The 23,421-nt window shown below is 44.4% G+C and overlaps 1 protein-coding gene across 1 annotated transcript in view; it reads left to right on the top strand.

Annotated features, from left to right (window-relative positions):
* The first annotated feature begins 20,601 nt into the window (after positions 1-20,601).
* The window catches only part of Pdzd2 (PDZ domain containing 2), a 248,168-nt gene continuing 245,348 nt past the window's right edge, over positions 20,602-23,421 (top strand). Inside the window, exon 1 of the mRNA XM_010605415.3 lies at positions 20,602-21,428. Within this exon, the coding sequence (XP_010603717.1) occupies positions 20,953-21,428 (476 nt within the window). The 5' untranslated portion in view covers positions 20,602-20,952. The remainder of the gene's footprint in view (positions 21,429-23,421) is intronic.

The raw sequence follows: 23,421 nt of genomic DNA on the forward strand, positions 1-23,421 counted from the left end.
CCTGTTCTGTTTGTGGAAGACAAAGAGGAGAGGATGAAGGAGAAAATATCAGATAACTTAGTTTTATCACAGCTTCTTAAGTCCAGCTGATGGTGTCAGAGGCTTAGGTCTGATACCATCCAGCTCTCCTGGGGCTCCCCCGGGTTTAAAGAAAGCCTTCCTGAGCCAGACTCACAGACGCACCAGACAAGCAGGACTTGTGGAGCCTACTGAATAGCATTCCCTGTGTGTACTTCAGAAAAGATTTCAATAGCTGCTGAACAACAGGCTTTTGGAGTGGGAGGAAGCGTCTGAGGGACTCGTGTGGGGTAGGAGACTTCATTCTGAGTTCAGGTCATCCCCACTTCCCGAGTTCCCAGCCCACTGCTGCTGTTGACTGTCCCTGAGGGTCAGAATAATAAATGGCCCAGAATTCTTGGGGGACTCAAGATCTATCTGTTCCAAGTCCCTTGGCCTTCAGGATTGTGAGATTTCTTGGATCCTGCCAGATTCCTTGAGGGAGATGCTAATAGCAAGCAGTGACCACCTTTGGACAGCCTGATCTGAAATGAATGCAGCAGCGAGCAAAGCTGTACACACACAGGTTCGCAAGGGTGCTTGATTCACAGAGCAACAGAGCAGGGCAGCTTCTGTGCTCTACCTTTTAGAGCCTCAATGTTAGAAAACTCTCAAGATTACCAAGAATATTCTGGGCTCTAGGTTTTTACCTTCTGTCTTTTTTTACTCTTTTTCATATTTTAAGTGTGCCTCTTTTTTTTTTTTCAGGAGTTGTGGTTTTGAAAATGTATTTTTTTTTCATAAAGAAGAGTGTAGGATTGAATCATCAGGGAAGCTTGCTATTTATGGAAACACTGCAGTGATGCGGTTTGTGAAGGGAAGGACCTTTTGATTATACAAATAGGCATGATTTAGTGGCACTGCTTGAGGATGAGTCTAATGTTTTCACTGTTCATAAATTGAGAACCTCTGTGATGATATGAATAGTGCTGATACCTATATTTCACAAAAAAGGAGATAGTGATATGGGGACTGCCATCTTCATGTAAATACTGAGAACTCTTGGGGGAGGTCTCAGTCTATGTGAGGATGTTAATGTATGTCTTGGTCTTTATCTTTCGGATCATCCCTGAAGTTATCATTGGCATCAGTAATCACACTGAGTCAGGGCCCATTGTACCAAGGGCACTCAGTTGCTTTTAGTCTGTTCCATCTTGGGCTGATAGGGGTGTTTTGGCAGCTACAAAGGCCACCAAAGTCAATGTCAATTTGTGTGGCATGGAGAGGCAGAGGATGTGGAATTAATAAGAGGGTCTGGTCTGGCAGGACTCGCTGTTGGACTGGCCACAGTCCATGAACAGGAAGTTCAAGTTAACAAGTGAGCAAGTATAGGTAGTGGAGCTGTGTCCCAAATTGAAAACTGTTAGATCACTTACTCAGCAGCAAGAATAAGAGCAGTGGTAGAAAAAAAGGCAGGAGTACTTCATCAGGCCAAGGTCAACTGGCTGCCAATAAAAGACATTTGATGCCAGAGTGAATATGAGTTTAACGTATTCCTACTGGCTTGAACCATCAGTGGTACCATGCATGACTGTCCCACTGGTACCACTTGTGCCACTGGTGGCAGAGGTGGTGCAGTCATGCATGGGACAGTCAAGCATGTGCCATCAGTGGCTCAAGCTGCCTGGAACCAAGACATGAATTACGCCCCCATTGTGAACATATTAATAGGAAAACCTGGGGTCTTTCTTACACTGCCTGTGACCTCTTCTCCCTGAGCCTCAGTTTCTTCAGTCTTTCAAGTGTGGCAGTTAGATTAGATGAATGTTTTTCAAACTTAGTATTTTTAGTTACTGGAAACCTTTCGTAAACCAAGATTTTGATGAAGGAAGTATGGTGTGTAAATTAGTAAAGGGAGTGTGTTCCACCCAGCTGGCATTAGGGAGAGGAGCAGGATCAGGCACCTGAGCCCCCACTACTTGGTCCCTAACTTACACATTAAGGTGGGTCCTTGGCCTCGCAAGAACAACATTCGAATGGACTAGATTAGATTAAAATTTAAATCCCTCTTATCATAGAAAGTGGATCTATAAACCTTATTTTCATGGTTTCCTGCATATTTTTGCCTAAAGGGCCCCTTTTTGTTCTTAGAAGCAGTCATATCTGCACAGGGCCAGGCCTCTCTGTCAATCACAAGTGAGCAGTTGAATAACTAGATCCAAGAAACCACTGAGAGGAGCTGGACCATACCCGAGGCAGATATGTCCCTCACTGGCCACTTGAGAAGGTCCCATGGAGTATGAGTTGGCCCTTCCTTTCCCAATATTCTCATGTTCAGAAATGGGAATTTAGAGCCAACAAGTGGGTCTAGAGAGTCGTAGTCTGTAGTGTCAGATGCAGCACAGCCGGATACCAACAGTCACCTCCACTTTGAAGGCTCTCATACAAGGGGTATGTAGGACACAGGAAAAAGCAAAGTGGAATTTCACCTTTCATCTTCTGTAGAGACCAGAAGCTGGCTGCAAAATCAAGTCAAATTGAGGTTCATAGACCCTTTTCCTTTACTCAAAAAGACTGTCTTGGGCTTACTCATGAGACAATTGGAGCTCATTTCATTCTAATTATACAGTAGCAAATTTGAGGCCTCATGAAGCATTCAATATAGTCTCATGAAAAAAGCCTGAAGTTCAGTATTAAAACCTAGATTGTCACCCCCGCTCTGCTCCCAGCTCTCTGACTTTAGACAATCCTGTGCCCGGGTTTGCATGTTACACTGGGTGAGCACCCAATTGTGTCAAGGAGATAGTGAGATCATAAAAAGTACTGAGAGTAGGTGTCCTTGTCTACATAGAGGAGAGTCTGTATGCAGCTGGTGAAAGCTGATCTCAGCACCTGGACGAATGGGGTTGCCCTACCCACACAGCCCAAGGGTCACCTGTGTTGAGGCTCATGTTATTCCCAGTTGATGATCCTTTCCTTCCAAAGTCATCCATAACAGCTTTGGACCTGGGCAACTGTTTGGCCCAAGTGAAACTTCCCAATCAGATCCATGTTTTCCTCATCAGGTGGGAGCTTCAGGAAACAGGAAAGAAAGAAGAATGGAGAGCTGCCCACTCAAAGCAGCCCTGTTGAGGGGGAGTCCTGCCTCTTGACTCCACAGTAATATGTTGGCCTTCTTTAGCTGGCACACTGTTAGAGCTGTGGTAAGAGTCTGCAAGGTGGAAAAAGTAGTTGGCGCCAAAGGTCTCCCACACTGAGATTTTAATTGCCCTCAAAGAGGCTAAGCTTTAGAGCTTCTGATAACAAGCCTGGCTCCCTCAGGCCCAGTGGGTTTAGACAGAAGTTTTAGACTCAGGCTTCTCAAATGTGGGGAACAGCATTCTGTGGGCGGGCCCAGAGGAGTGGGTGGCCCATTGCCAGGGAAGAAGGAAAGGCTTGGCCATTTTTCTCTGCTGGGGCGGCCAGTGTGAACAGAGAAGTATAATTTGGAGCCCCAACAAGATCATCAAGTCAGATTCCTGGTGTGTCAGAGACAAAGGGCAGAGCCAGTATGGGTAGTAGGCCATTCTACTGGCAGACAACCCCAGATCTCTCCAGTCCCCTGGGTCATCTTGACGTCTTCTCTGCTCTGTTCCCTTCCCTACAAACCTAACTCCAAGCTGTCACCAGAACTGGTCAACTCTACCTTTGATGTGGCCCTAGAAACCACTCTTTCCCTCCTTCCCTTACCACTGTCCTAGTCCAAGGGGCGAGCCTGTCATTCCTGAGTCATGAGGGCCATCTTCCAACAGACCACTGTACTCACTCAGTTCCTAGATTTCCCAACAGCATTCCACCTCCACCCCACACACTATTTTTTAAAAATAATGAAGTAATACATGTTCATAAGCATCTAGAAAATCCAGAAATGAAAAGATGAAAAAAAAATCATTCACAAACTTACTTCACTAAGATGAAAACAGTTATTTTATTAAATATTATCTAGAGATGGTTTATATTTTTAAACAAAATTGGTATGCAATAAAAACCACTTTGTCACTGCAGTGAACGTTTCTCCATATTGGTACTCTTCTAAAACGAAATAACAAATCTAGTTATATCACTTCCTTGCTTAAAAAACAAACAAAGCCACTACCAACCAAAACCCATTGTCTAGGTGAGGAAAGTCAAACTCTAAGAACAGGTCCAACCTACTCCTTCATGCCAGCCTCTTACCCTGCTCACCATACACTTCCTGTTTGCCAGCCTTCTGCCTGTGGCATGAATAAACTACCTACACATTTACTCTCAGAATTCCTGACTGACTGGCTTATGTGAATGTGACTCCCATCACTCCCAATTCCCACATCCTGCATTGTTTCATCCTTTCTGAGTTTCATCTTAAGTTATGTATATGAGTCTGTCCTGAGAAAAACTGAGAATTTACTGAAAACAAAACTGAACTTAAGTCAGTTTGTCCTTGTAGCATGTGGCAGTAATGACCGGCACAGGGCAGTAGGCACTCAGTGAATATTTATGGAATGAATTGGCCTCGGTGTGGTATGGCTGTTTCAATCCCCTTGCCAGCCTCATGTGTTTGTTTCTGTTGGTGTTCATGATTAATCCACATTATATTTTCTTTTCCTATGTTTCTGTCTTGTTGTGCTGAACAACTTACAGTCCTGGCTCAGAGCCATTTACTACTGGAGTTGTGTCTTTGCTGGTAGACTGAAGATGTCATTAGTTTTGAGGGGCTTTACTGTAGCAAAGCAAGCTCACTTTTCCAGAGTAAACAGTCCAGAGCCAGGCTGCCAGCCCTTTTCTGCAGAGTTGATTTATAGGTTTATAGAGATGTTTGAAACCAGAAAAGGCAGCATTTGTAAAAGTGTTCAGAGTGGGAGCAACAGACTCAGGGCCAGGGGGCTATTTTGGTAGTCACAGGAGGGGAAGGCCTCAGATACTGTAAAGTGCATGAGCATAGGGTGGATGCCGTGGGCGCGGTCTCCACCCACATCTGTGGAATTCTGTGCCTGAAGGAGACCTGAGGTGCTCTGGCCTCTGCCTTTGCTTGTGTTCTACCAAAAAAATGCAGAAGGCAATTCAGATACCTTATGTTTCTTTGTGTGGTTCTGAGGATGTTTAAATGTGAAAGTTTTCCCTAAAGGAGGAGTAAATTTATTTTCCATACTTCATCAACAAACATTAAAGCAGAGTTATTTTTATTCAGACTAAAACAAAAGGGAAAACTACTACTCCTGTCTGTAGAGAAATAAGGATGAGCACCTTATTCCTGCCCTCTGGGATGGAAATAAAGGCAGATAGATCCAACTTTATTGTTGTGACTCTCAGAAGTTTCAATTTGCATATCCATCTGAGGCAGCCCCTTTTAATAACGGCTCCAAGCACAGACCCACACATAGAACAGGATGTTTGCTGTTGCAATTCTAGAAATCCCCCTTTAACCAGCTTTAGCAGAAAAGATATTAAGTGGTCCCACAATGTCACGTTACCCTTCCTGAAAGTCCCAATTTCATTTTCCCTCCCACTCATTTTCCCGCACGAAACTTCATCTCAGGCCAGTAGCCAGATGCCCGCAGCAGCTCTAAGCACCTCACTCAGGCCTGACGAACCCCAGAGGAAGAGGAGGGACCATTGCTTCTGATGCTTTCTCTTAGTAGTGAGACAGTTCTCCAGAAGACTCAAAGAAGGTTCCCTTCTGCTTCATCGCTCACTCCCAAAACCACTGCTGGCAAGTGCAGGATGCTGCCACTAAAAAGTAAGGCTGTCTTTGGAGCCAGGGAGGCACCCTTGTATGGAGGAGGATGGTAGAATCCCTTAACCAAAATTCCAGTGGAGGATAAAACAGCTTGAATGGGTGCTGGGTAGATAACCCAGTGCTTGCTATAACTCAAAATAAGCATTTTGTATTCATAAGGTTGAGGCAAGAGGATCTCAGGTTTGAGGCTAGTCTGGGCAGCTCAGCTTCACTCTGTCTCAAAATAAAAATTAGAAAAGGCTGGCCCATCAGTTAGAAACTGGATAAAGAAGATGTGGTTTTTCTACAAAATGGAATACTACTCAGCCATAAAGAATGATAAGTTAGATTCATTCATAGGAAAATGGATACATATTGAGGATGTAAGTGAAATAAATAAGTCATACATGTGTAAATACCAAATAGTTTCTCTGGTATGAATAAACTGTAATAGTACATATGATCCTAATGATATAATTGACTAAAACTATAATAGTACCTAAGATCCCAATGAGATAATTGACAATTTGAAATAGGAAGAAAAGAGCTAAAGGTTTAGGGCAAGTGGGAAGGGTAGGGAAAGGGTAAAAAGGGAAAAGAAAAAAATAGGAGAAAATGAAAAAATGAAAATGAAGTAAATGGGGAGGGGAGGAGGGGGTGAAGGGGGGGGAGGGACCAGGGGAAAAAATGGGAACCAAGACCTGTCATGTAAAGGTACAATAATGAATGCAACTGTACTGTATACCTAAAATGTACCAATAAACTCAATGAGAGAAAAAATATTAGAAAAGGCTGGGAGCCAGGCATGGTGGCACATGCCTGTAATCTCAGCCCTCTAGGAGGCAGAAGCAGGATTGCAAGTTCAAGCCCCACCTGGGCAATTAAGCAAGACCCTATCTCAAAAAGAAAAAAAAAAAAAAAGAAAAGCAGCAGGGCTTGGCACGTAGCTCAGAGCTACCTGAGTCTAACCTCCAGTCACACACACAAATGCATTTCATGGAACTGATTACCCACCGTGTACCCTAGGTTTTCCAATGGTGTTCGGCTATTTAACATCATTCAAGTAAAATCTTACCCAGAAGAATATACCCATTCACCAACAAAATCCAAGCAGCTGCAGGTGAAAACCTGTGGAAGGATGTGGTCCCTAAGTCGCAGTTTGAAAGTCGCTGGCACAAGACTTCTTGGGTTGCTTCAAACATTTCTCTATTTCTGGTCTCTTCCCAACCTTTGACATCATTATATTTTGTGGGACTTTTGGCCAAAGGGCTGGTATTTACGGGGTTTGAGCAAATAAGAGCATCAAGAGAAGGCAACTGTGCTAGAAGCAGATTTGGGGACGTAAGACCAGGGGCTGAGGTGGCTGGAGGCCAGGAAGGAAAGCTCCTCTGAGTGGTCTAGGGGCTGAAAAATCAGGGCTGGCTCACTCACTCCCCTGCATAGTGAAGGTGGCTTGACCCATGGGTGATGCTGGCTTCACGAGGAAGTGGATAGTCTATTGTGACAGGGTGGAGGTTCTGGCTTGGGTTACATTTGTCACAAAAGCATTTAGGTCAAAGGCTCTAAGAGCTTCATTTTGGTGTTGGGCAGATGTCAGGTTGCCACATAAATACTGGAAACCCAGTGAAACTAGAATTTGAAATAAATGAATAATATTTTAGTATAAGAATGTCCCAAATATTACAGATATACTGACATACTACAATATTTCAGACATATATTAAAACATTCTTCATTGTTTACCTGAAATTCATATTCCATTAGGCGCTATGCATTCTTATTTGCTTAATTTAACACCCCTACGTGAGTGTGCAGTGAGGATCTGCTAAGACATTAAGGCATTGAAGATGGCCTCTCCCCATACCTGGGTCTCAGTCATGAGGTACTGGGCACCTCTCATCCCATCAGTAATTTCCAGGGTTTTTGAAATATCCTTTACCCAAAAAAACTCCTTAAAAGGCATCTGAACACCACCTCAGATCCCACTTCTTGTGAATCTAAATCTCCAAGGATTGGTTCTGTGAGACCCAGGTAATTCTGAAGCCCAGCCTGACTTAGGAAGACCACTTCAGATTTTAAATTCCTAAGCTTGAGGACGTTGCTTTGTTCACTGCACTCAAGAAATGTTTGCTAAATAATGCAAATGATTCCTCACCATCTTATCCAGTGTTTGCACGAGTATCTCTTTCCATTTTTTTTTTCTGGTGTTGGGACTCATGGGAAAGGACTAGGTGGACGGTGGGATGGAAAATCTTGGAAAACAGCAGGAAGACAGGATAATGACAAGACTGAGCAGCAGAGAGAGAGAGAGAGAAAGAGAGAGAGAGCATCTGAGCCTGCCAGGCAGGGGGCAAGAGCATCTGCATCAGGGAGGGAGGCCAAGTTTTTAATCACCTTCTCAGGCAGAAAGACTTGAGACTTCAAGTTGAGGACAAGTCCTCAGTTATTTTCACATGCCTCTCTTTAGAATCTGACTTGGCACAGTCTACATTTTTAGCATTGTGAGGAAATTTATGCTGAACTCGGAGTCATTTGACCACAGTCCTTGAAGCATGTTGGAAATGCTTTGGTGGACCAGGTAGGTGGCAAGTAATGGCCTTTTTTGCTAATCTTGATAATTCCCCAGAAGGATAGTGTACCCAAGAGCATCTATTTCCCAACACCTCTCTCTGCAGGCCTTGTGCAGCAATGTACCGGCCTTCTGTCCTGAAACTGAAACCCAGAGCATGTCCAGCCATCTCTATCTCCCCTGTATAGCTATGCCCATGTCTTCTCTAATACAGAGAACCACAAAGGTATTTATTTGCTTAATTCCAAATTCCTCTATTTTTGGAAGGAGGCCGTGTGCTTAACAGATAAGACCTGCATTTCAATCTGAACTGAGTTTTTCCAAGTCATGTCGTGGACACATAGTGCTCTAACTGTCGGCTGAGTTGTGGGTTCCCTCTCAATCTGTTCCCCCATCTATGCAGCAAGGATGCTGCCACAGGGCCACAGGGCTCTGGAAAATGCTAGCACTGTCTAAAATTCCAGCAGCATAAGGCTCCTCAGTAGGGCTCTGGGTCAAGAGTGGAAAAAGGAACATGAATTCCCTTGGCTTTTCTTTTGTGACTTTAGCTCTTCCCTCTTGTCCTTGCCTCCTCCAAGCACTCACTGGCACCATTCTGAACAGATCGAAACAGCTTGTAAGTACAGGAGACCATAGCATGGTCACATGGTGGATTAAGTGTCCACCATGTGACCATGCTATGGTCTCCTGTACTTGTGCCAAATCTGAAAGATGTCTGTCTTTACCCATTTGTGCTGCTATAATGAAATACCCAAGACTGAGTAATTTATAAAGAAAAATGTAATTTTCACAGTTCTGGAGGCTGCAAGTCTGTTATGATTTATATCCAGATATCCCCACAAACCCTCTTGTACTCATAGACAGGGCTTTTGGATGGTAATTGGATGATGGGTGCTTCTAGCTTAGTTGCTATTGGGAGGTAGGGTCCGGTCAGAAGCAGATCACTGTGGGCATGACCTAGAAGGGTTACCTCCTTGCCTTCTCCTCTTTAACCTCTCTCTGCCACGCAATGAGCATCTTTTCCTCTGCCGTACCACACTACCTTGGAGCTAGCTGACTAGGGACTGAAACCTCTACAAACTGTGAGCCAAAATAAACCTTTCCTCCTTTAATTTGTGGGTGTTAGATATTGGGTCTCAGCGACAAGAAAAGTAACTAAGACAGATTTTGGTACCAGAGAAGTAGGGTCGTTGCTGTGACTACCTGACCTTGTGGATCAGAAACTTTTAAAACTGGTTCACAGGAAGAGTTTGGAAAAGTTTGGAGATGTTGGCTGGAGAAGCTGTCCTAGAATTTAGTAACCTGAGCCTGATTGATGGGAGATTATGGTCAGAGCTTGGAAGACCAGGATGCTGATAGAAATGCAGTTAAGACCAGGCTCAGGAAGTTGCAGTTGGCAACAAAAAGTCCATTGGCACTTAGACTGCAGGCCATGAGTATTATGCTCTGGCAGAAAAGCTGTCTGCGTCTTGCTCATGTCCAGAGACATTGTGGGAGACTGAGACTAAGAGCAGCGGACTAATTAATCTGGAAGAAAAAATTTTAAGGCAGACTAATATTGAGATGGGGGCATGCTACTACTGGGGCCTCTCAGCCAGCTCTACATTGAGAATCAGGAAAAGAAAAACCCATCCAAACAGATTTATTTCCCCAGAAATGAAGCTGCAGTAAAGTCAGAGCCTGAAAAGCTGGAGCAGAGTAGACGCTGGTAGCTGAAAAGATTAGCATTAAGCCTAGTACTTTACAGTAGGACCATAGGAAAAATGGCTTGAGGGCATCCTAGGAACCAGCAAGTCCCACCCTTTCCAGGCTCAAAATTGCAAAAGTGAAATTTTACTTTGAGAAGAGTGGCCTAGGGAATTCATTTCCCAGCATTCTGTTCATCATGCTCAGTCATCCAAGTACTTGGATGCTTCTACTACCACTGACAAGATGCGAAGGGCTCAGCTGTTGCTCTAGCTGGCGGATCTTGGCATCATTCTCATGGTGCTGGTTTTATGCGCATGCAGAATGCAAGAGTTGTGAGGCCAAGGAGCCTTCCACCCAGATTTCAGAAGACCTGAGAGGCCAGGCAGTGTGCCCCTAAGAGGGCAATGTATGAAGCTGTAAGGCTAAAGCTGAAACCAAAGTGGAAACCCCAGGAAGTTAGACACCAGGAACAGGAACATCTGAGGAAAGCCACAAACAGTGAATAAAGCCATATGGAGAAAAGAGTCAGGAAGGTTGCAATCACCAGCAATGCCTTAGGTGTTGGATGTAGGATTTAATGTATGCCCTACTGGGTTCTGCTCTTGCCGTAGTCCCATTTATTTCTATCACCCTATTTCTCCCTTTTCAAATGGGAATATTTACTCTGTTTTTGTGTGTTGGCAGTGTTTAACTTTCTTCTGATTTTTAACAGAGGCTCACAGACAAGATTTTGCCTTAAATCTCAGAGGAGACCTTGAATTTGGACTTTTCAGTAGTGCTGAAACTATTAGGACTTGGGCAACCCTTACAGATGGACTAAATAACTTTGCATGAAAGGATATACATCAGTCATTTAGGGGCTAAGGAAAGGATGCTATTGTTTGAGTCTAGATGTCCTCTCGAAGCCTCATGTGCTGATAGATGGGACTTTTGAAAAGTGATTGGATACTGGGAGGTTATGGATGACTTGCTGTTGGGAGGTGGGGTCTGTTCAGAAAGGTGAGTCACTGTGGGTATGGCCTGCAAAAGAATATCTCCTTTCCCTGCTCCTCTTTGATCTTTTCTCTGCTTCCTCTCTGCCACGTCAGGAGCACCTTTTCCTCTGCAATGCCTCTCTGCCATGCCAGTTTGCCTTGGATCCACTTGACAAGGGACTGAAACCTCTACAGAGCCAAAATAAACCTCCCCTCCTGTAATTTGAGGGTGGTGGTATTATGGTGTCTCAATGATGAGAAAGCAATCAAGACAAAGTCCAAGACTAAAGTACCAGCAGAGCATGGGTCTAGAGAGGACTGCTCTCTGCTTCTAAGATGATGTCCCCTCTGGAGGGGATGAATGCTCATGTGGTAGAAGAGCAGAAGCACAAGAGGTCTAAGCTATTAAGCTACTTCTCCCCAGTCATTTTATAAGATGTCAGTCTATTCATGAGGTCCAAGCCCTCCTGACTTAAGGACATCCCAAAGGGCCATACCTCTCAATACTACCACGGTGGAGATTAAACTTCAACATAGGAATTTGGAGGAGTATGTTCAGACCATAGCAGTGTCCTTGGTACTTGAGAGCAACACTCAGACCACCTCCTCACAACCCTGTATTTAGAAATAAATGAGTCAAGTTTGTTTTGAGAAATAAGCTGGTAAAAATAACAGACACAGTTGAATAGCCAGCTTCACGAATACCTATGAAATCATATAGAATCTATATGCTGGAATCACAGCAGTCTTGGAGGATGGACTGAAATGTGATTATGCTTGTAATTCAGAGAGTAGAAATTGGTCTTTATTGATGTCATAGTGTGTTTTGGAGGAAGTGGGTGTGAATTGAAAGGGGTGCTTAGCGCAGAGAACAAGGCAGAAAACCTGCAGGAGCCAGAAGTTAGTGATGCCTTCGCCAGTGTGTCTTGTAGGTGGGAGTGTTGGATAATAATGACTTTTTTGGCAGTGAGAAGGCTCCAGCACGGGGGTTGGTGCCCAATGCTGCCTGAGCCTGCCCCTCCCGAGCTCACCTATGCTCCTTTCTCTGAAGTTCTCCCACCTCCACATCCTGCCCTCAGGGAAAACTGGCACCAACTGGCTCAGTGCAAACATTCTGCCCACTTCATAATTGTATTTTTCATTGAAAATCAGCTTTCTCACTGGTAACTGTAGAATCGAGAGTACCTTTTGGAAATGCTCACATAATTCATGATTTCAAGCCCAAGATCCTAGACATGCACAGTAGGAAATTCATCAAGATGAAGGTCACCTGTGGTATTAGCCTGCCCATAGCCTTCCCTAGCCATATCTTTTAACTGTGCAAATGGCCTCTGTGACAGCAGGATCTTAAGTGACAGTGGTCTCACCTTCTGAGTTTCTCCTGACCTCTCCCAGGGTCACTGTGGGAGTGCCCAGGGCAGAACATACTTGGATGACTTTCAGCTCAGCTCCTCTCTATTTATGCCATCTTGTGTCTTCTCTTCTCTCTACTTCATTTCTCTCTAACCCCTACTAAATACAAGGAAGGTACCTGAGTAGCTGTGAGGGCCGTTGAGGGAATCAAGGAGTCACACTCCTTCATAGTCTTTCCTTCTCCAAAATTCTGAGTTCATGACAGGAAGAGGTCAAATGAGGATTCTTTTTGCTCCCATGGACTTTGACTTGCCTTCTCACTGTCTGTGCCCTTTCCCACAGGAGGGCTTGTGAAGCAGGGAGCTTCCCAGAGAGACACACGACCAAACCTTTGTGCTCCCTGATCTTTCGGTTTCCTCTGAGAATTCTCTGCATCAGGCATTCCAGCCCTGAGTCCCGGAAGCAAGCAATCCAGGGAGAGGAGGGGAGAGGCAAAGCCAGCCCCCACACCATTTAGGCCCTTGCCAAGTTGGAGGGTCCGTGGGGCATTAGTAGAAACACTGAACTTCCTGTGCACCCCACCCTTCAGGCAAATGGCCTCTCCACTTCTTGAAACCTTGGTTCTTTCTGCTGCTCCAAAGAACTTTTATTTCTTCTTGCCTCTTGAAGAGCTGGGCTGGGGTTATGTGCACATCAATGTAAAACCATCCTTGGCCCCCTCCTCCCCTCATCTTGGCAGATACGCAAAGTCTGATAAAGCAATTTGGCCCATCTCCTCTGCAATTTAAAATTTCCATGTGTTGTGTATGTGCTTCTTAATGAGGCTGGTGACTCTATCCCTGTCTTGCTAACTCAGGTCCAAAGTCCAGGAGAATGCCAGAGCTAGAAAGGAACTTCATAAAAACCACTTCATTTGGCAGATAAGGAAACCGAGGCTCAAAGATTTTAAATGCCTTGCCCGGAGACCTGCAGCTAGCTAACAGATAGAATTACCGGCTATTATAAATATTTGTGTTCTTGTTAATTAGAGATGAGGTCAGATCCTGTGCAATTACATGCTAACAATTTAAATACAAGTTGGCATGGTGGCACATGCCTGCAACCCCAGCACTCTGAGAAGCTGTAACAGGAGGATCATGAGTTTGAACCTAGCTTGGGCAACTTAGCAGGGCCGGCCCTGTATCAAAATAAAGTATTAAGAAAAGGTTGTGAATGTAGCTCAGTGCAAAGGCCCTAGACTCAATCCCCAGCACCAATAAATAAATAAATAAATAAATAAATAAATAAATAAATAAATAAATAAAGCTAGTACATTAGGTATGAAAAAGTCTAAACACCAGAAACGTCTAAACAGCATACTTGTTCTAAAAGGATTTGTGAAGTAATTATCCTTTTTAAAAAAAGAAAATCATCCCTGTGCCATTGAGGAATTTATTAACTCATGCTTCTTGTTGATGGTGTGGTCTACAGGGTTAGTGGCTGCCCAGTTCCTACAGTGTGACATGATAGTCTGATTGTAATCAATAGCCACAGTGATTTGGGAGCTTGGTCTTGTTTTAATGTACATTTCTCTCATTTGTGAAACTGAAGGCTGGGAGGGGTAAACCCTGTGTCAGGTAAAACAGCCAAAAACCAAGGCCAGAGCAGAACCACAACAAGCCTTTATTGTAGGGACCGTCTGCTGGGCTGTCTTCAAACAAAGAGAGAGCAATATGTCCTGGACAGAGAGCACTACAGGAGCTGGGGTGGGGTTTATAGGAGCTGGGGTGGGGTTGAGTGATGTAGTGGCTAGGGATTGTGGGAGCCTGTGACATCACGGGCTAGAGGGTAGCACGCATCAGGTTACTCTTCTGGTGGCAGAAAAGGGGCATGTTGTTAAGAAGAAGGTGAAGCCATATTTTTAAGTGGGAAGCAGGGTATTACGGGACGGAGAAGGCTGTTATTTTATGTAGCAGCCATCTTAAGGTGAGGGAAATCTAACACCCTGAAATCCCTTCTATCTCCTCACGTTCTGTTTTTTGTTTTATTTGTTAGTTTGGTTGGTTGATTTTTTTTTTTGAGACAGGATCTTGCTATATAGTTCAGGGCAACCTTGAACTCATTAAGTAGTCTAGACTGTAGTCTACACTCACAGCTGTCCTGCCTCAGCCTCCCAAGAGCCAGGATTATAGGCATGTGCCACCATGCCTGGCCCTGTGCTCAAGTACTGAAATTTATATGAGAACATGTCTCTCAGCCTCAATATAAACCTTGGAAAGCCTTGCTTCCCCGAACCTATTATGTGCCCACTGATACACTTTTCATGGCCCTCGGCACACTTAGTTGTTTCTGTTTATTTTATGGTCTTAGTCTCTGGTGGAGCTCAGCCTGCACAAGGCTTCGTCTTTTCTACACTATCCTAGCGTGGACCTGGCGCACCCCACCCTTGTGCATGAAATACAGGCCAGGTCATGTGCACGGCCTTCTGCTAGCCCCCAGTCAGCCGCATAAAGAAAAACTAACCAGTACTTTTCTAAAACAGAAGCCCACTTACAGGAGTCCTGATATTTCAATGTTTCCCAATCAGTTGTAGGCTTCTCTGGAACACCAGGAATTGCACAATGTTGCTAACAAACCAGCAGGAGAACATGTGTGTGCTTTCAACTCTTTAAGGGGCAGAAACACACCTCATATTTTTAATTCAATTTAATTTAAAATGTGTGTGTGTCCAAATCAAGGTAGTAACTCAGTAAGCGCTAATTGGCAAAGTAACATAGCTGAAGCTGACTCAGGATTATGCTGTATTCTGGGTCCCGAATCTGAGAGTCAAGAGTTAATTAAAGCACTGTATTAATTAAGGATTCTATTTGGCTGTAATAGAATGTTTAATTAACAAGGCTTAAAAAGGTAGAGGCCTATTTTTCTCTCTTGTCATAAAATGTTTGGAAAAAGCATGTCTGGGGTTGGTACAGTTTACTAGAGGCAGCTGGGCCTTTGCCTTCTGACTGGTCACAAAGTAGATGCCAAAGCTCTTTGTCAGTGCATTTTAAGCAGGAAAACAGGCGGGGCTTGGGGAGGTGCTGCATGTAAAGGAGTCTTTCTGGGACCAACAACTTCAACAACTCTGTGGGCCAAGAGTATATCTGAAGGGGCACCAAGAAACAACTTTTTGGCAAGGTACTTGCTCCTCAAACAAAAGAAGGTTTCCTTTAGGAAAAGGGGAAAAGGGATTCTATATAGGCAAGTCATACTCTGCCACAGTCCCCTTATTTGGTTTTTTTGTTTTGTTTTGGAGGCAGGGTCTCACTATGTAGTTCATACTGCCCTGCTGTGTAGTGCAGGCGGGTCTCAAACTCACAATGATCCTCCTGCCTCAGCCTCCCGAATGCTGGGATTACAGGCGTGCACCTCCATGTCCGGCTTCCCCTTATTTGGTTACTCAGATATAATTCATTTTCCACGCATGGCCTAACCTCCCATTCCCCCGAGAGAGATGGCCCCAAGGGTATCCAGTCAGCACATCCAGATGGGTACTATGTGGGCCTCTCCATCAGGTGGACAGGACTTCCTGCAACAATGCCCAATATGTACAACATACAACTCCGGGGAAGGGGTGAAACAACTACAATGAAAGCTTCCATTTATGAAAGGAAAGGCCAAACATACAGCAGCCACTATCTATTGCGATGACCAAATCTTCTTGGGCAAGAAGAGCCAGAGTCCCCGGGCTGGCCAACGTGGCAGCTCCTTGCTCTGTGGAATGAGTCTTTGTTCACAGCCATCCTTGCCTTTTTCTGGGAAGTTATTCCTCATTTATTCTCCCCATGGCCACTTCTTTCTCAGATGTGGGAAGGACTCTCAAAGGAGGAAACACATTTCCAAGCACATTTTAGGGAAAAGGAAGAAAAAAGAAGTGTTTTGAGATCGCTAGAGGAATTGAACCATCCCGGGCAGTTGCAAGCAAGGTTTGGGGGTTTAGGGCAATATGATTCTCTCACAAATATTAGTAAATATCCATTATGTGTTTCTGGTCAATTCATCATGATTTGTATCCTTTACTTTCTAACTCATGAGCTGTGCCCATCTCTCTCGATTATATTATAACTAACATATGCTACTTAATGTGTGTTGTAATATGTCTGTCCATCTCTGATTGCCCACAGAATGGAGGTGCCCCAGATTTTTGCTGCTAGAGACAAAGCACTTTCCAACACTCTAATTTATTCTCCCAGTCCCCCTAACTCTGTAACCTCAGCAACACAAAGTAGCTTTTCAAGGTAAAGCAATTGGCAGTTTGACCAAATTATTTCACATTACATTACTAGGGTCACCACTTTCCCATCTGCCACATCTAAATCCTTGACAGCTGCCTCTCAGCCTCTCTTGCTCAACCAAGTCGACTGTACAGATTCTGTTAATTTTAGTTTTCCCACTTCTAGGGATGAAATTCTATGTTTATTTGAGGTTCAGTTCAGTTAAATGGTTGGATTTTGAAAGATCCACATAAAAGTAAAAACAACGTGTGGGTTTATTTTTACTTTCTGCTTTCCTCTCTAGGGAGTGTTGATGTCAACCCCACACAGCAGTTGCTACTTCTGTCTCATTGGCCAAGATTATATCATATAGCTATCCATACCTGTCAGAGAGGATTCTCTGTAGGTGAATACATTGCTATTCCCACAAAACAAAAGAGAGGATGGATTGCAGGTGGGCAGCTACAATGTCCACAAACGATGTGCGTATCCATCACATTAGGCTCATTGGTAGCCGTTAGAACAGGGATCACTGATGGAGTGTGGGCTTGGGTAAGGTAGGAACTAGTTCAATAGCGTGAGGTTGTCAGAAACAGGCAGGCAGCATGCTGATTTAGAAGGAGCAAGCCCAGGACAACCCCTCAAACTCATTTGCAACTAGGAGGCTGTGTTTGAAAAGACCCTTGGAAAGTTGTATAGGAGTTCTGAACATATGTATATGAGCTTATCTACCTAGAAGTTCAGATCTATGTTCATGTCCCTGGATCAGCCTAACTTACACTCAGAAGGTCTCTGTATTCTAGAACAACCCTTGACGATGCTGCTGAATGGAGAAAGAGCCAATCAACACCACAAAGATATTGCATTTACCCACACCATTTCTAAGCTTGGCCACTGGTTCGTTCCTTCTTGGTCATAAAGATTCAGAAGGGAATCATGGTTTTTGCATCCTACAACGTGGAGTCTCCTCTCCCTTTCCTTTGAGAAAAAAATAACCAGTATCTATCTCCTCCAGGGACAGGTTTCCTCAAACTTCCAGGTGAGAAGGCCTGGCTCCTCCTTTGCTTACCATAGAGACACCATTCACCAGCCACCAGCTGCTATAGATGCGTCTCCTTAAGAGAGTCCCTCTCTGAGTTCTGCTCAGTGCCTGGCACATCGTAAGGCCCCTAGAGAGATGTTCATTGAATTCCATTACCTACGGGCTCTCTCCATCAAAGAAAATTTTCACCCTCCATTCTTCATAAATATAGAAAAGTGAGCCCTTTCACTCTCTTCCCCGAACTTCACTTTCTGTCTGAGAAAATCACTATAAACTGTGCCATCTAAGGTGGAAAACACTTTCCTGCCTTCTCAGGAAGTGATTTAACATGAAACAATAACAGATGTGAGAAGTGTCAGAAGCCACATCAATAATAAATGACCTTATTACTCAGTCACCATAAAGAGATTTCCAATATAGTGTTTTGAGTTTTCAAAGAACTTGAGTGTCAGCTATTAGTTGGGTCCAAATCAAAAGCTTAGCAAATATCATTTACATAATCACACAGCTATTAAAAGAAAATGCAAGAAAGATCAAAGAAAAGATAATCCATACATGTACAAAGATTGACTGTCTCCTTTGGCCAAAATAAGCAATGCTTCTCATTGAAAGTAACTTCACACACAGACATATTCAAATCTTAGGAATATATCAAAACATTTTCAGTCAGACCTAACAACCTTTATGGCTGTTTCCTCATCTTTAAAATGAGAAAGTTATCGCTTCTCAGCCTTTTGGCTAAGATCAAGTGTAAAATGAGAATTTTGAGCTAGATGATCTCTCAGGTCTCTTGGATCCAACAGAGATGTCATCAAATATAGTGATAGCGTCTAATTCATCAGTATATTCCCTACCTCAATTCCAAAATCACCCCAAATCCAAAACTTTTTGAGCTCTAGTATGATGCTACAAGTGGAAAATTCAACACTTTGAAATTATTAAAAATATTGTGCAGTTACCTTCATGCTATATATAGAAGGTGGATAGGAAACATAAATGAATTTTGCATTTAGACATGTTTCCTTCCAAAAAACTTCCTTCTGTTTTGCAAAATATTCTAAAATCTAAAAATACCTAAAATCCAAAACCCTTCTGGTCTCAAGGATTTCAGAAAAAGGATATTCAACCCGTACTGTGAAAAGTGGGCTTCTTCCACAATATCCCATGAAATATTCCAGTGAGCAAAATGTTGCCCTTGAGAAGACAGAGACCAGAAATTTGCAGTTACAAATTCTGACACTGACATCTGCCATGGTGGATCTGTGTGAAGATCCAAAAGCTTCTCCTCTGAGATTAATCCTTTTTTTTTTTTTCTTTTTGATACCAGGGATCTTACTTGGGTCCTTGTGCCCACAAGGTAGGTGGTGGAACCACTGAGCTAAATCCCCAGCCCTGAGATTAATCCATTTCTTCTGCAAGCAGCCCTTGTGGCCTCGGAGACCTACTGCAATAGCCAGGCCAACTGTCAACTATATATAATTCTCCAATTAGATCCCTAGCTCAGGCAAATATCCATGATAATTTAAATTAATTTTGAGTAGCTTGAAGTTGACAGCCTTAGCATTCAAAAGAAATGCTTCAGTTACTAAGGTAATTTAATGAAATGCTATTATAATCTACCAACTTTCTTTAATTCCCCTGCCAACAAATTCATCCATTATCAGTAGAAGTGACATTGTAGGCCCCTCCGCAGCCTTCTACGAGGTCTTTGTATGCAGCCTCCTGGGTGGAGACGAGTTTGATGGTGTATTGGTGAGGGTATCCAGGCAAAAGACATTTTACTTCTGTGCTGCTCAGCGAAACTTCCTAGAGCAGACTTTTGTCTGAGGGAAGGGTGTGTGTGTGTGTGTGTGTGCGCGCACACACATATAGCATACAGGAGCTGCACTGGGGAAGTAAGAGGTTTCTGGCTCGTAGCTGGTGTCTGAAAAGCAAACCTGGCCCTTCTGTAGTATGGAGGGCCGTGTGTTCTATGTCAGAGGCTCACTGTTATAACTGGAAGTTTTTGTGTTTTGCTCTTCCTCTCCCAGGTGTGAATGAGCCCAAGGGAGTCTAAGCTGTTGCTGCTGGAAGAGTACCCAATTTCCATGTCATTTGCACGGATCTTGCTGTGAAATGAACCAAGCAGGGACTTGTTGGATACTTGACTTCCTTCGTTGAGTATTCTGAAGATATTGTCTCACTGTTGTTCTAACTGTGTCCTGTCCTCCTCTTGCCAAGGCAAACAGCCCATCTCAAGGAGGCATTCCTGGGCTCATCTACCGGCCTGATCATGATTTTTTTTTTTTTCTTTTTGATACCAGGGATCTTACTTGGGTCCTTGTGCCCACAAGGTAGGTGGTGGAACCACTGAGCTAAATCCCCAGCCCTGAGATTAATCCATTTCTTCTGCAAGCAGCCCTTGTGGCCTCGGAGACCTACTGCAATAGCCAGGCCAACTGTCAACTATATATAATTCTCCAATTAGATCCCTAGCTCAGGCAAATATCCATGATAATTTAAATTAATTTTGAGTAGCTTGAAGTTGACAGCCTTAGCATTCAAAAGAAATGCTTCAGTTACTAAGGTAATTTAATGAAATGCTATTATAATCTACCAACTTTCTTTAATTCCCCTGCCAACAAATTCATCCATTATCAGTAGAAGTGACATTGTAGGCCCCTCCGCAGCCTTCTACGAGGTCTTTGTATGCAGCCTCCTGGGTGGAGACGAGTTTGATGGTGTATTGGTGAGGGTATCCAGGCAAAAGACATTTTACTTCTGTGCTGCTCAGCGAAACTTCCTAGAGCAGACTTTTGTCTGAGGGAAGGGTGTGTGTGTGTGTGTGTGTGCGCACACACACATATAGCATACAGGAGCTGCACTGGGGAAGTAAGAGGTTTCTGGCTCGTAGCTGGTGTCTGAAAAGCAAACCTGGCCCTTCTGTAGTATGGAGGGCCGTGTGTTCTATGTCAGAGGCTCACTGTTATAACTGGAAGTTTTTGTGTTTTGCTCTTCCTCTCCCAGGTGTGAATGAGCCCAAGGGAGTCTAAGCTGTTGCTGCTGGAAGAGTACCCAATTTCCATGTCATTTGCACGGATCTTGCTGTGAAATGAACCAAGCAGGGACTTGTTGGATACTTGACTTCCTTCGTTGAGTATTCTGAAGATATTGTCTCACTGTTGTTCTAACTGTGTCCTGTCCTCCTCTTGCCAAGGCAAACAGCCCATCTCAAGGAGGCATTCCTGGGCTCATCTACCGGCCTGATCATGAACACAGGCAGAGCTGATGACCACCAGGATTCCCAAGGGACATGGGGCCCTGCGGGGTCTGGCCCTCAAGAGCAGGACCTCCCATGATGCCGGTGTCCTGGAGTGAGCACCATGCCCATCACCCAGGACAATGCTGGGCTGCACCTCCCCCTCCTCTGCCAGTGGCTGCAGAACAGCCTGCGGGAGGGCGGGGATGGGCCCGAGCAGCGGCTCTGCCAGGCAGCCATCCGGAAGCTGCAGGAGTACATCCAGCTCAACTTGGCTGTGGATGAGAATCCAGTTGCCCCTGACCACAGCCCACCAGAAATGGAGATCTGTACTGTGTACCTCACCAAGCAGCTGGGGGACACAGAGACTGTGGGCCTCAGTTTTGGGAACATCCCTGTTTTTGGGGACTATGGTGAAAAGCGCAGAGGAGGCAAGAAGAGGAAGACCCACCAGGGCCCTGTGCTGGATGTGGGCTGCATCTGGGTGACAGAGCTGAGGAAGAACAGCCCAGCGGGGAAGAGCGGGAAGGTCCGGCTGCGGGACGAGATCCTCTCCCTGAACGGGCAGCTGATGGTCGGAGTGGACGTCAGTGGGGCCAGGTAAGTGGGGGACGCAGCAAACGCACACAGGACCCTGCAGTGCACTTGTATCTGGATCTGGCGCTGCAGAGTTCTGGCCTCTGATGTTAAGAAGCTGACAGCCTTTATCTTAAAACATATTGAATTGAAGCACCAAAGGTCAGTCCTGGATGCATTTCCATCAGTCTGTCCCATATCACCAGCCTCACAGTCCAGAAATCCCATCTTAGCATATCTGCTTGAATCCCCTTCAGAACATTCACTGAATGCTTTTGAGCACAGTTCTATTTTCTACTCCTGTGGTCACCCACCATGGTAGTAGGTTAAGCTTGGACAGCTCTGTTGTTTCAGAGGGTCTCTGAGACCAGTGTCAGATTCAGGGACTCACGAGAAGGGCTCACAGAACTCAAAAGAGTTGTGATAGTTATGGTTCATTACAGTGGAAGTAGAGATTAAAATCAGCAAAGCTAAAGTGTGCAGGGTGAGCTCCAGAGTGATATGTAACAACGTGTAGAGTACTGCTGACCTGGGGAACTCACTCAAGGCATGGTGTCAGGGTTCTTCTTTGGGCTGGTCATGTGAGCATGAAGAGCCTGTGTGGGTGACCTCAGTTACTCAGTCTCTAGTCCCTCCAGAAGTCAAACTAATACCATGTGACCCAAGGACCCCACCATAAATCACTCTGCTAGCATAATATGTAGTGTAGCTTAATTCCCCTGAAGTATACAGAAACACCCTTTTCAGGCTGCTCCAAGGGGTAGATGTGATCTTCCAGGGCCTCCCAGGACGGTCAAGGGTCATTCTTTGGATTGTGCATGAGCTAAATATCCCATATCTGTGATGCAAGCCCTCTTCTATGCTCCCAGAGTCCTGGTCCCATGCCTCATGAAAACCACAGAGTTAAGAAGTTAGAAGACACGAGCTTGATTTTTCAAGCTTCACTTCCTAGCCCTCTTGAACAGTTATAAGAAGAAACATTTACTCAACAGTGTCTGCCATAGAGGACATATGCCAGCCAGTGTCTCACTTAATACCTACCACATCTCCCTAGAGCACAGCTCTGATGAGAAACCTTGGCCATACGTAACTTGCCCAAGCTCATCTAAGTGAGAAACAGAACCATATGTGATTCGGGGCCCACAGTCTGTAACCCCTAACCACTGTGGCCTGGTACATAATTTCATGGGTGATTTACAACTGCACAAAGTACCTTTTTAGTATAATCCCTGACACCAGGGGAGAAAAAGACTGGAACAAACTAATGAGGCTTCCACCCATCCAAATGGAGGAGGAGAACAAGACTCTTCACCTCATCTTATAGATGGCAGTTCAGGTTTTCTATAGAATCATGAGTCCACTTTTTATTACTATAACGAAATACCTAAGGAAGTCTACATATGAAGAAAAGAGTTTATGTAGTTTACAGTTCTGGTAGCCCCTTCGGTTGTGCTTCTGGTGGTCAGTGTCCTGACGGGAACACAGGTATGAAGTAGGAAGCATGCCGACAGACTGGAAGCCACAGGGAGACTGTGGGGACCCCAGGCCCTTCTGAGAGATCAGTTGTCCCCAGGTGATCTAAAGACCTCCTACTAGACCCCACCTCTTAAAAGTCCACACCACTTCCCAGCATTGCCACATGATCCTCTGGGGAACAAACCGCACAAAAACCATGGCAAAATCCCTTTGGCAAACTTGCAGATGTCTAGGCAGGGCCTTAGGGCTAGCGGCATTCTGAGATTTAGGTATCCACGGTGATTGGTTCCAATACCCCCATTGGATGCCGAAATCCAAGAATGCTCGATTCTCTCTATATAAAATTGTGTAATATTTGCCTACAACTTGTGCACATCCTTCAATATACTATAAATCATTATTTATAATGCCTGATGCACTCTAAATGTTACATAAATAGTTCTTATACTGTATCATTTAAGAAATAATGACAAGAAAAAAGTCTGTACACATTCTGTACAGATGCCATTTTTTTATTGTTCTTAAATAGTCCCTTTTTGTT

This window comes from Fukomys damarensis, unplaced genomic scaffold (genome assembly GCF_012274545.1).
Source record: "Fukomys damarensis isolate Sample0158 unplaced genomic scaffold, DMR_v1.0_HiC HiC_scaffold_1, whole genome shotgun sequence".
Taxonomy (NCBI): domain Eukaryota; kingdom Metazoa; phylum Chordata; class Mammalia; order Rodentia; family Bathyergidae; genus Fukomys; species Fukomys damarensis.